At 33.6% G+C, this 12363-nt stretch overlaps 2 protein-coding genes and 1 long non-coding RNA gene across 4 annotated transcripts; 2 read left to right on the top strand and 1 right to left on the bottom strand.

Annotated features, from left to right (window-relative positions):
- The first annotated feature begins 1717 nt into the window (after positions 1-1717).
- LOC101893588 (uncharacterized) lies at positions 1718-3036 on the top strand. Its single transcript, XR_225574.4, has 5 exons — positions 1718-1886; positions 2120-2217; positions 2391-2445; positions 2641-2717; positions 2913-3036. It is a non-coding gene; the product is annotated as an uncharacterized LOC101893588 (long non-coding RNA).
- Positions 3037-3953: 917 nt separating this feature from the next.
- LOC101893697 (small ribosomal subunit protein uS5) lies at positions 3954-5408 on the bottom strand. Its single transcript, XM_005183170.4, has 2 exons — positions 5273-5408; positions 3954-4843 (listed from the first exon to the last, which is right to left on the bottom strand). Exon 2 carries the CDS (start codon positions 4840-4842, stop codon positions 4033-4035), a length of 810 nt encoding a protein of 269 aa, XP_005183227.1. The 5' UTR covers position 4843; positions 5273-5408; the 3' UTR covers positions 3954-4032.
- Positions 5409-6116: 708 nt separating this feature from the next.
- Positions 6117-7262, top strand: LOC101893860 (transmembrane protein 256 homolog). 2 transcript variants are annotated; one of them, XM_005183171.4, is made up of 4 exons: positions 6117-6270; positions 6370-6533; positions 6586-6846; positions 6908-7262. In XM_005183171.4, exons 2-4 carry the CDS (start codon positions 6426-6428, stop codon positions 7052-7054), a joined length of 516 nt encoding a protein of 171 aa, XP_005183228.1. In that variant the 5' UTR covers positions 6117-6270; positions 6370-6425; the 3' UTR covers positions 7055-7262. The 2 variants fall into 2 exon arrangements, with proteins under 2 accessions (XP_005183228.1, XP_011292385.1); XM_011294083.3 differs by having other exon boundaries at positions 6128-6270; positions 6373-6533.
- The last annotated feature ends 5101 nt before the right edge of the window (positions 7263-12363 follow it).

Genomic DNA, 12363 nt, shown 5'->3' with positions numbered 1-12363 from the left:
AATACGACGGTAAATGAATATTTTCTAAACAAGAAAATTCAAAAATTTGAATCGATTGGTAGCTTGCATATCGTGTATGGCAGAATTACAGAAGGTAAAACAATGATATATTTCGTGCCCTTATTCTGTCAAGACATATACATATTTTTTGTATGTATGTGTATTGTTTTGAATAAAAATACAATAATTTGAAATTATTTCAAAATTTGGTTTCAAAATAAATGCAAATTTTCGACGTTAATAGGCAACACTTTGCCCGATAATGGGATAAAATAGTATTGTCCTACTATTTCAGATTCAATCTTGTGGAATAACCTCAACATTCCATTCTTGTTTCGCGGTTTTTCTCCAATATAAGAATTTTGTTTAAAAAAATTAACCAAACCAACTGTTGCACATTTTAAAGTCTATTTGACACTATAAGACTCCAACACAGAGTTGAGTTTTTCTAGCCATGACGAACACTGAACATTTTGCTAGGATACATCATAATATGGAAAGATGGGATCGATGATGGGAGGGGATAGAGATAAATTTGAGGGAGTAATGCGCAGGTAATGATCAGTTTTTCCTTTTAGTACGAATTTCCAAATCAGCTGTACCAAACCATAAAATCTCTTTATGTCGCATTGGAATGTGTCGCACTAATATACATGTATACCTGATATCAAGTTGTAGAAAAAAGCTGACTTTTAAACATATATTTTGCTTGTGGGTCCGATCTATCAAAACATATACCCGGATTGTATAGTTGTATGTTTAGTTTTGAATAATAAACTCAGTGTATTTTAACTCCATTTTAGTAATTCTTCTTAGATAATCCTGAATTTAAATATTGTAACAAATTTAAGTGATTTTTTTTATTTTTGAAATGTTTTATCATTTTATCAAAATTTCAAACCTCAAAAAATGAAACTGTGACGGAGCCGGTTTTTTAAACAAACAATGATATATTTAAAAAAAATTTAATAAATAATACAAATTTCGATTGCACTTATTTGTGGTTGAGGTTGGACCTTGCGTAGTTGGTATTACGGCCGTTCAGAACATTGCATAGAAGAGGAGTAGTATTTTTGCAATATGATCTCTTAGGACTTAATTCCAAAATACAGTACTAGCATGGTACAATGAAGAGAAGGTAGGTCAACTTTAAAAAAATTGCAAGTATAGAGGTCTACCTGTTTGGCTTGTAATGTCAGAATTAGTATCAAAACAATAAAAAATCAAACAACTTGTTGCATTTATTTTGAATAAATAACTGAAAACCGCGATAACTGAATGAAAGGTCAACACTTCTTATCAAAATCATGTACTATGTATCTCTAAAGGATTATTTCGCTACAAAAACTCTAAATTTTGTCGATGCATACGTTGAAATAAACATTTTGAAAACACCCGAATTTTAATATTTTCTGAACAATTTTTTTGTTATTGAAAAGAGAACACATACATAAACAAATAAAAATGACATATTAAACCAAAAAAATAAAAAAATTAAAATCATATGGTATCATAGCCCTACCTTGATATCATTGTACCATGAGTACTAGAAAGCTTCTGGAATATACTGTAATGGACAAATCTCATATCTATGACACAAACGAAAGAATTTGTGTACGCCGCCTCGCCACTAACTACAATTACTTCATATTTCTATATTGGCAGCACTGCAACAATAGCGAGTAGATAGACCATGAGCGAGTAGAGTGCTGTGAATTTTCAAAACTTCAAATAAGTCAACATACTCGCCGGAAAAATTTCTTTACCAAAAAGATTTCCGAGCAAGCGGTTCGTTTCTCGAAGAGATAGAGGAGAATAAAAACTGTTACAGTAATGGCGTTCCGTGAAAAGGATAGAAATTATCAACAATCGTATGCTGGATAATGGTAAGAACCCATAAATAAATTATTGCTTTTAAAGTTTTCAATTATGATGAGACTGATGACGAGACTGAGTTTTTTAACTTTTTCGTGAAATCGTGTGTATTTTTCATACAATTCCACAACTACAAGTTTTAAAACTAAGATGTTACGGCAGTCTGAATTGATTTGTAAAACATAAAATTTATCAAATGTATTTTGAAATATGGATAATCAATCATGAAATGTTTTCTTCACAGATTGGCTAGAGTGATCAACCACGTGGATTTTTCATAGCAACCAACAAAATGGCGGTCTCGATGATATTCATTCGGCGCCTATCTCATCTTATGTTGAGGTAAATATTTAATTTCTTTTATAAATGTGCATTCCGTTTATCTGATGAAAATTACACAGACCTGTACTGAGAAAATTTTGAAAGAGAATTACAATCCCTGATAGCAACAATATAATATAAATCTTCGATAAAATATATATCATATTTCTAATGTAGATTTTTGTATTTTACAGGCACACACAGTCTGAAAAACGTGTTTCGCCAAAGGTCTTCTAATTCAACAAAAAGGTTAGTATTTGCGAAATAATTATTTCAATTTAAGATCAGTCGATATGATGAAAATCCTTCAATCTTTCCTTTTGCGGTTTCCACCGGAAGCTTTGCTAGTGACGGTTAAGGATTGTCTGATCCTCATTACTATTAATTATTATTGTCTGAAAAAAAATTCATGCATTTACTTATTTATATAAATTCTTTTTACAGAATGACGACATTCAGATGAAATGAACGGTTCCATTTCGCAACGTTTAAGGCTTTAAAATTGACGTCCCTTGATAAAGGTTAGTATAAAGTATATATTTTCATATATCTAGATAGTAAATGATGATATCCCTAATCTCTTCCTTTTGCGGTTTCCACCGGAAGTTCTGCTAATGACGGTTTAGGATTGTCTGATACGTTTTTATTATTAAAATTGATATTTAAAATGCTAACATTTATACAAAAACTTATCAAGTTATTTTTTCTTCTTGCAGGTTTATTGGGATGTATCTTTTCCTTGCGGAAGAAATGCTGCTTTCAAAAAAGTCGTGGGCTTAAGAATCGACATGAAACTATTAAATATACATAAATAAAGAATAAACTCAAAATAAAACCATATTTTCATTGTCTTCTATTTGACGGGATGTATACTTTAAGTTTTCATTACTACAACTTTAAACACAGAATCTTTAAGGAATATTTCAATTATTTATGAGTAAAAAACATTAAATTCGACCGGGCCGAACGTTTAATATCCTCCACCTTAGGGTAAATTTAGATAATGCAGCTAAGCTTATAAAAAACCATTAATTGAGTGAGGCCGTTAAATAGGGGCCCTTCCAAAATGGAGCCTCTAGTCAAGTTTATACTTTAAGGATTGCCATATATCAAATCTTCTAAAATACCGTATATGAAACAATTATATGGGTAAATGTGACTAGGATGATCAAAATACCGAATATCGGTGGGTATCGTTATATGTGCTCTATAGGAAAACGTGGAACTAAGTATTCAATGTTCTGCAACGGACTAAAACCCATTATGAACTACAAATACCAATTTACCAAAACGTGGACCTATACATACAATGTTTCGCCATCGGAGCTAGAGCCTATAATGACCTAATAATAACAAATATTAGACAAATCCGTGAAAAAATGTGGCAAAAATCATCAAAATACCGAATATCGAGAGGTTATTATGGGGACTATACCAAAACATGAACACATTGTTCTGCTAAGTTTTGACGCTCTACGTCAAATGTGATTTCAACAGATAGGCAAATATGCGGACATAATTAAATCGACTTAGAATTTTATGCTGATTATGAATGTACTTTATGGGGTCTACGACAAAGTTAATATACCCTCCTTTCCAAAATGAGAGGGTATAAAAATTATCTATGGCTGACTAATGTTTTCCCCTAGTTTTAATCAATCGAGCCTTTTTTCAAATAGGTCGAATTCCGCCATTGGCCATTATAATAAAAAACATAATGGCCAATGGCCGTAAATAAAAAACATTAAATCGTTAAGTTTACTTCTCCGAAGAGTTGTCATTTTTATTTAAGATGTTCTCGAACATCAATGCACAATTTCATACATGATTACTTTTTTAGGCATCAATGTTATGGCGGGCACCGGGCTTATCGGCCAAGAAATCAGCGAATTGTTGGTAGGGAGTAGCACCCAAAGGCATATCCTTCCACAAATCGGGTGTCAAGTAAGCATAGGTCTTAGCAATGGCAGCATAAGTAGCCTTGGCGAAGTTACCCAAAGTGCCGGTGGAGCCACGGGCAGAGGTATAACAATCTTGAATACCAGCCATGGTCAACAACTTCTTAGGTACGGGAGCAGATACAATGCCGGTACCACGAGGAGCAGGGATCAAACGTACAGAGACGGAACCGCACTTGCCGGTAACCTTGCATGGGACGGTATGGGGTTTACCGATCTTGTTACCCCAGTAGCCACGACGTACAGGGACAACAGACAATTTAGCCAAGATGATAGCACCACGAATGGCGGTGGCAACTTCCTTGCTGCACTTAACGCCCAAACCAATGTGACCGTTGTTGTCACCGATGGCAACGAAAGCCTTGAAGCGGGTACGTTGACCAGCACGAGTTTGTTTCTGGACAGGCATGATCTTCAAAACTTCATCGCGCAAGGCAGAGCCCAAGAAGAAATCGATGATTTCGAACTCTTTGATTGGCAAAGAGTACAAGTAGATTTCTTCCAAAGAGTTGATTTTGCCATCACGAACCAAACGGCCCAATTTGGTGACTGGAACCCATTCCTTGGAGTCTTCCTTGCCACCACGTCCACGACCGCGTCCACGACCACGTCCACGGCCGCGACCACGACCACCACGAGAACCAAATCCTCCACGGAAACCACCACGGGCTGGAGCTGCGTCCGCCATTCTGCAATGTAAACAAAAACCACATTAATAATATGAAACTTTTATTCAACTAGAGCAGACAATGAGGTTATGTTGCACACGAATCAGACACCTTTAAACCATCCTTAGATCAAAACCATGCTGAGATAAATTTGATCTTCTGGTGGAAACCGCAAAAGGAAAATATGAAAATATCATCATATTGAATGAGAAAAAATAATCATAATTTCACGATAACAAAGAACAAATTTAAACATTTTCACATTATATTGAAAACACGTGGCGACCAGTCAATATGGCAGACATTTCATTTTATAAAATTAATGGAATTCATTCAAATATTTATTAGAATCTATTACAAACATGCTATGATTATTTCTTCTCAACTATGCAACACAAATTTATTTTCACAATCACAAATTATTTTTGAAAAATTTTATTTAATACTTACTTGTAGTTATATGCAAGTTAAAACGGTGAAGGTAAAAAACCGAATGAACGAGACACACTTCGTCATTTTGCCACCAAGCTACATTCGTTTCAGGGATGCAAATATTAGTACGTTTCGTTAAATTCAGTATATTATTTTATGGTTGTTCACATGATCTAGTCAGTTTCATATTTAATGTTTTTTGTCATATTTTTTGAACATTAGAAAAATTAAGAACTTTTTGTATAAAATTCCGAACATATTTACCTTTTCAAAAAAACAATGTTCGTATTGAAAATTTAAAGAATTAGCCGAAATAAATACTGTAAAAAAACGGTACGAAAAAATATTAGAAACCTCTTTTTGTACACAAAAAACTGGCAAAATGTTTAGTGGGCAAATATTTGATGAACTAATTTTATTGGACAGCAAATACAAAAACAATTGTTTTTGGGAAAATAAAATTTTTATTCCAAACTAAATTTTGTTAACTATGTATACATATGCCGCGCAAATGGTTTGTGCGGTACTATTGTCAGATATCAGACGAAAAACGTTGTTATCAGAACTTTGAAAGGAAGAAAAAGGAAAGGTTATTCTAAAACAAAACTATTTCGACTTTCATCAAATATACTCAAACTACACAAAATTACAAATAAATGTTTAAATACTGCTAAGCCTGTCCCCCAATTAGACATTTTTACTTGTTTTCATACGTCATATGGATGTCATAGTTCGTATTTTTTTCTTTTCTACAAAATTTTAGGGATTAAATAGAAAACATTTGCATTTATTTATGTAGTTACCTGATGCAGGCGTCCATTTATATGGCATAGTCTACATAAAAGGAGGAAGCAAGTTATCAATTCGTAATGCATGCAAACGAGAGTGCATATCTTTTTTCTCTTTCTACACAATGGTCACTCTTCTTTGACTTTTTTCTAAGTTTTATGGATTGCCGGTATTTGTGCTGTTTCTTGTTTTTTATTTAAAATTCGGGGAATTACAGAAATATTTATGTACGTATATGCTTTTTTTATATATCAATATATTAAAAAGTTTTGAGAACGAAATTTCTAAATAAATCCTTTTAACTGTTTCTATTTTTTGTGGTAAAGTAGCAACAAGTTAATTTGCAACAGCTGTAAGAAGAAGAAACGAAAAGCAACATAAAATGACAATTACTGACGGTCTACATTACATAGCAGTGGGCAATCCATTGAGCAAAGCTGTTATTGGAACAACATCTTCATTATTCAGAGCCAATTCCGCTGGATTAAGTGTAATGTTTAAGTGAGAATTCATGAACATATAATTAATTTTATTTTTTCTAGTCTTCAAATTCCCAAACAATGTCAAAAAATTTGGTAAAAGCCTTGCCTACGTTGTGGGAGTTATCTGGACGTAATCACAATTTTGTTCGTTTGGCTGGCTTAAGTGGAGCGGCTGCCGTAATTTTGGGTGCCGTTGGCAGTCATCATGCTAAATTTAAAGATAATGCTGAAATGCGTGCAATTTTTGATACTGCCAATCGCTTCCATTTCTTTCATTCAATTGCGTTATTGGGTGTGCCACTGGCCAAGTATCCGATGGTGGTTGGTATTAATTATTTCGGAGATACTGAGCACATAATAATAATATTATTTATTTTTTTAGTCTGGCGCCTTGATGGTTTTGGGCACAGCACTTTTCAGTGGTTGTCTGTACTATCGTGCATTTACCGGCAATAAGCCTCCATTTGCCAGAATGGCGCCTATGGGCGGAACATGTCTCATTGTTGCCTGGCTATCTTTTATGTTGTAGAAAGTAAATTTTGTCAATGCACTAAAAATGCCGATCATTGATAATGTAATATTTTAATATTTAAATTCTAAATTTTGTACTAAAACTTGTTTTATATAATAAAACCTTTTTTTCTATGATTTCCTGTGGATGCTGAAAATGTATAAAAAATAATATATTGCATAATAATCACATGAATTAAACAATACAAAATGTAACTATTCAATAATGCATCGATTTTGTAATTGCGTTTGCAACCACTTTAAGAATTAATATGCAAATTCTCAAGATATGTAGCCATCATTCACAAAAAAATGTATCCATAATTGTGAACAGATTATATCTGACTGTTAAAATCTGAATAGTGCTGAGACCTTTGTATTTAACAGAGAATCTTTGATTACGTTAAGGGTATTTGTTAGTTATCATGGGTAATAATAGCTCACGTTTTGGTATAGTCAATTTAGGTGTTAGTCACAATTTCTAACTTTTTCGTTGTAATTTGTGTTCTCATTAAATTAGTTTCGTAACATGTTGTTGCACACGATGAAGTTAAAATACCTACTTGTTTAGTTTTTGAATTCCTTTTTTCTATGTTCCTTGTAGTCGCATAGAAATACCGTCCTATTTTATAAATTTTGAAGGCTTTCCCTAATTTAGTTTTGAGCTTCTCAGATATCATTAGCCAAATATACTAAATGTTCACATGTGAGAATTGTCGCCAGTTTCCTGTCCATTTTGTCCTTCACACAACGATATAACTCCAATCTTCTGGTTATACCCCACAACACTATGTGTTGGGGGTATTATAAGTTTGATTGGGCCAAAAATTATGTAACACTTCGAAATATTGGTTTCCCACATAGGAAAGTATATATGGATCTTCCTGTCTCGCTGAGCTGAGTCGATCTAGCTATGTCCGTCCGTCCTTCGGTCCGTGTTAATTTGTAATCACTCTACAGGTAGGTCGCAATTATGGCCCGATCTTCACGAAATTTAGAATGTAGGTGGGTCTAGGGCCAGAAGATTTCGGAGATATTCACATAATATTTAGGGGTTGAAATGGATCAAAAACTGAAAAATGAAATGAAATAGACCATAACATTTGTGTTAAATAAAAGTCAAATTTTCCATTAAACCGCGAATATTTTTCATACCGGCGAAATCACAAGTAGACGAACAGGTCAAGTCTAACCGTTACATAGATGTCCGCAATATATGATGTCCGCAACTTAAAATGGACCAACAACTAAAAATGTTCCTGATTTTGCAGCCGTTATATAGGTCAGAAATAGAAACCAAAGGACACGAAATCTTGCATGAAGTTGGAGTTTAGGACAGCGGGTAGAATAGACCACTACTATTGTGTGAAAAAATACCAACATTACTTACAGGCGATATCCGAAGTACACAGAAGCAAACTTCTGGCTTTTTTGCTGATTTAGTTGACGAATATGGCCAAATATCCTAGACAAGCAAATCATATAGATGAGTCTAAATTTGGAGATACAGAGGGGTCTCTTGCTTTTGGGGATGATTGCAAAATATTTAGAGGTTCAAATGAACCAAAAACAGAAAAAATTTCCTGATCACAAAATTGAAGCCAATCGACACGCCTGAAAAGACAGTTAAGGACAGGGAAGAATTCTTGCATTAAAAGCACGACGGAGTGCGTAAATATTGGACAAATGTCCCTGGTCAAAATGCTAAGGGTAATATCTGGACAGTTCTGCGTTAAATAATTTCAAAAGCGAAATCTTCCAAAATGGATTTGGACATAAAGGGGCTTCTAACATATTGTAGTGTTGTAGGGTATCAAATGGTCGGCCCCGCACGACTATAGCCTTCGCTTACTTGTTTTAATAATGGCTTTTAAATATTCTCATTTTCAATTTGTTTTTGTGTATTGCGTGTAAAGTAAGCCAGGAAAATGTTTGAGTTTTTGGGAGAGAGGTCTGAAGAAAAAGTAAATTTTACCTCATTTTTAAGAATCAAAGTACAAATGACGGGCTATAGTTTATCTACGTACGTATTGTTATCAATCAATGTTGGCTGATATTGCCCTGTTTTTGAAATTTTAAGTATTTAATGTCGCATTTCTTAATCATTTACATTTTTTTTCATATTTTTGTTGGTGTATTGCGAACTTCTTTTTTCTTTTTAGACAGAAAATATCGTCAGCAACACTAATCACAAAGCTTGCACCAATTGCTTAATTGAGGTTCATATCGTAATTTCAATATTATAACGGATATGCATTTATGCATACAATTTTGATATTGTTCCTTGCCTAGTAAGGAAATGACAACTGCTTGATGAGTCAGACCATATGATACCCTACACCACTCTAGATATTTAATATACATTTCCCCCCTTTCAAATTTAGTACCCCAATAAATGCCAAAACTGCAGCAACGTATATGCCGAAACTATACCAGAAACGAAAAAGTAAAATCGGCTGAAATAGGTAGATGCTATTACTGTTTTGAAAATTCAAATTTATCCAAACTTAATAGAGAATTTTGGTTAAATGTCAAGTTTATCGGTTATCTGATGAGTAGCACCTTCTACAGTTTTCGTTTCCTTCCCAACTATTAAACGCTTAAATTTAAAGTAGCGTTTGACAATAGGCAACTGTAAATGACTGAGAACAATAGCGAATCTTGAAAATGAGCATTTCATATGCCACACTGGCCATCCCGTCTTTGTCTTAAAAAATCGTTTATCTCATCATTTGCTAGAAGATAATTAAAGCAAAAGTAGATGTTAAAACATCACCCTCATATACCAATACAACCACAAACAGACAAGTGTAATAACAAGATTATCGTTTTTGAAATTGCATTTGACTGAAGTAAAACATTTGAGGAAATTTACGTGACATTTACTTGGAACGTTATTTCATCTAGACTTCCGTAAGCCGTCATGTGTTTATATTGATTGCTTTGGTATTAAGTAATAAATCATAAAATTGAATAATATTACGGAAATGATGGCCTGGAAAAAGAATTGTGGAGGCTGCATTGTTAAAATTTCAGTCAATTTTATGCATTCAATTTCACATTAGCATATCGATTGACAAATGTTACTACTCTTATTAATATAATGTTCAAATTATGGAAGAGGTTCTAAAAACCAATTGCGTATAATTCATTGGTTCGCATATGCTGCCAAATTATTTTAATTCAATATTCTATGACAAAACTTGCTAATTGTTAAACCAATAAATGTGTGTGACATAATTATAACTTTATAAAACTACAATTGATTTTTATTTTGGGCTTCAAATCGACACACGAAATGAGATTTATGTTTGACTTTACAATCGGGAATTTGATATTTCTGTACTTATCTCTAAACGTTTATCTACATGAAATTTAGCATAATCGTAACAAATGGATTTATATGAATTCATACAGCCTAAATCTACCTAACTGAAATAGTTGAGTAAATCGACAAGATCGGTCCACTTCTTCCGCAGCATGGTACAATTAATTGAGGTTAACCTACTTCAAAGTACTATAACCAGTCCTGCATTTTCCGTTATTTAGATTGTAAAAATTTAAATTCATAGAAAATAAATGTTGACTATGACATTTTTTAATATGAATAGTTTTGAAAAAACTGGTAAATATATGATTGCACGATGTTACCTTCTTAACGTCGAAAAATTGGTCGACTCCTTCTGGTACTTCCCCACAAAAGGTCAATATTTTTATGGAAAAATTACCTTATAGTAAAAGAGAGGATCATCTAGTTTTTATTAAACTTTGAAAGTCCTTATATTTTCATTGGTGCTAATTGAGATGTGAAAATGTATAATATCGGCCTACTCCATCAAGTACCTCCCGCAAAAAGGGGAACATTTAGACAAATTATAGCTCTTATAAAATGTGAAATAAGAGTCCGATTGTCTTCAAATTTCGCACATCTCAGTACTTCTACTAACGCAAGTTTTGGTACGAAGAACTTATTGAACGAACTACCTCTTCTGGTACCTCCCCCACAACTGGTCAACATTTTGAATAACCATAAAGATCATAGAAGGCGAAATGAGCACTGTATTCCTATCAAACTCGTCACATCCCAAAATATAAGAACTGGTGTGAAGATAGGATATATCGGCCCACAACTTTTGGTACCACCACCACCATGAATGTTGGAAAACAAAACGCCATAAAATGTGAAATTAGCACCGATTTTTATTAAATTTACACGTCCGAACATTTTTGCCAACAAAAGTGTCTCATAATCAATCTCTCATAACTTGCAAAACAAGTCAGCGATTCTTTTTAAACATGGTACATGAATATATTTCTCCCAACAAGAGATCTGATGTGAATGCGGAATTTATCGGTCCACAGCTTCTGGTACCTCCCCCACAAAAGCTTAAGATTTTTATAAAAATTTATTCCTATAAAATTGAAAATTAATTTCCGATTTTCTATAAACTTTTCACATCTTAATATTTTTTATCAGTTTTAGATGAAATGGAACATTAAATACACATTTTAGACCCAACAAAGTATATATGTTCTTGACCAGCATAAAATTCTATGCCGATTTAGCGATGTCCGTCCGTCTGGCTGTCTATCCGTCTGTTCGTCTGTGGAAATCACTCTAGCTTCTAAACGAAATGAAGTAGATTAATAAAATTAAACTCAAATGTATATTATGTCTGCAGGAGTTTTGGCATTGAAAATGGGTCATGTAGGTCCACGTCTTCGTATAGGCCCCAAATAACGATACCCCCCGATATTCGGTATTTTGATGATTTTAGCGACATTATTCACCGGAATTGTTGCAATTTTGATATTTGAAGTTCGAAATGGATACTACAGCCTAAGACAGAAAATTGTCTGTTCAGGTCCACATTTTCGTATAGCCCCCATATAACGGTATCTCCCGATATTCGGTATTTTGATGATTTTAACGACATTATTCACCGGAATTGTTTAAAATTTGGTATTTAAAGTTCGTAATGGATACTACATCGTATGACGGGAGACTGTCTGTGCAGCTCCACGCCTTCGTATAGCCCCCATATAACGGTACCTCCCGATATTCGGTATTTTGATGATTTTAGCGACATTATTCCCTGGAATTGTTTCAAATTTGGTATTTGAAGTTCGAAATGGATACTACAGTCTAAGACAGAAAATTGTCTGTGCAGGTCCACGTTTTCGTATAGCCTCCATATAACGTTACCTCCCGATATTTTGATGATTTTAGCGACATTATTTTTAGCGCCATAACTACTACAAATGAGCCGTTTGATTAGTATGTAGGGTAAAAATTGAGCGATATTTTGTTTAATATTCTGTGTAACC

Source organism: Musca domestica, unplaced genomic scaffold, assembly GCF_030504385.1.
Source record: "Musca domestica strain aabys unplaced genomic scaffold, Musca_domestica.polishedcontigs.V.1.1 2, whole genome shotgun sequence".
Taxonomy (NCBI): domain Eukaryota; kingdom Metazoa; phylum Arthropoda; class Insecta; order Diptera; family Muscidae; genus Musca; species Musca domestica.
This window is presented reverse-complemented; position numbering and strand designations above follow the sequence as displayed.

Coding starts and splice junctions, on each gene's coding strand:
- LOC101893697 (XM_005183170.4), bottom strand. CDS start 4,842: ATGGCGGACGCAGCTCCAGCCCGTGGTGGTTTCCGTGGAGGATTTGGT.
- LOC101893860 (XM_005183171.4), top strand. CDS start 6,426: ATGACAATTACTGACGGTCTACATTACATAGCAGTGGGCAATCCATTG. Junction 6,534..6,585: donor CCAATTCCGCTGGATTAAGT/GTAATGTTTAAG, acceptor TATTTTTTCTAG/TCTTCAAATTCCCAAACAAT. Junction 6,847..6,907: donor TGGCCAAGTATCCGATGGTG/GTTGGTATTAAT, acceptor TTATTTTTTTAG/TCTGGCGCCTTGATGGTTTT.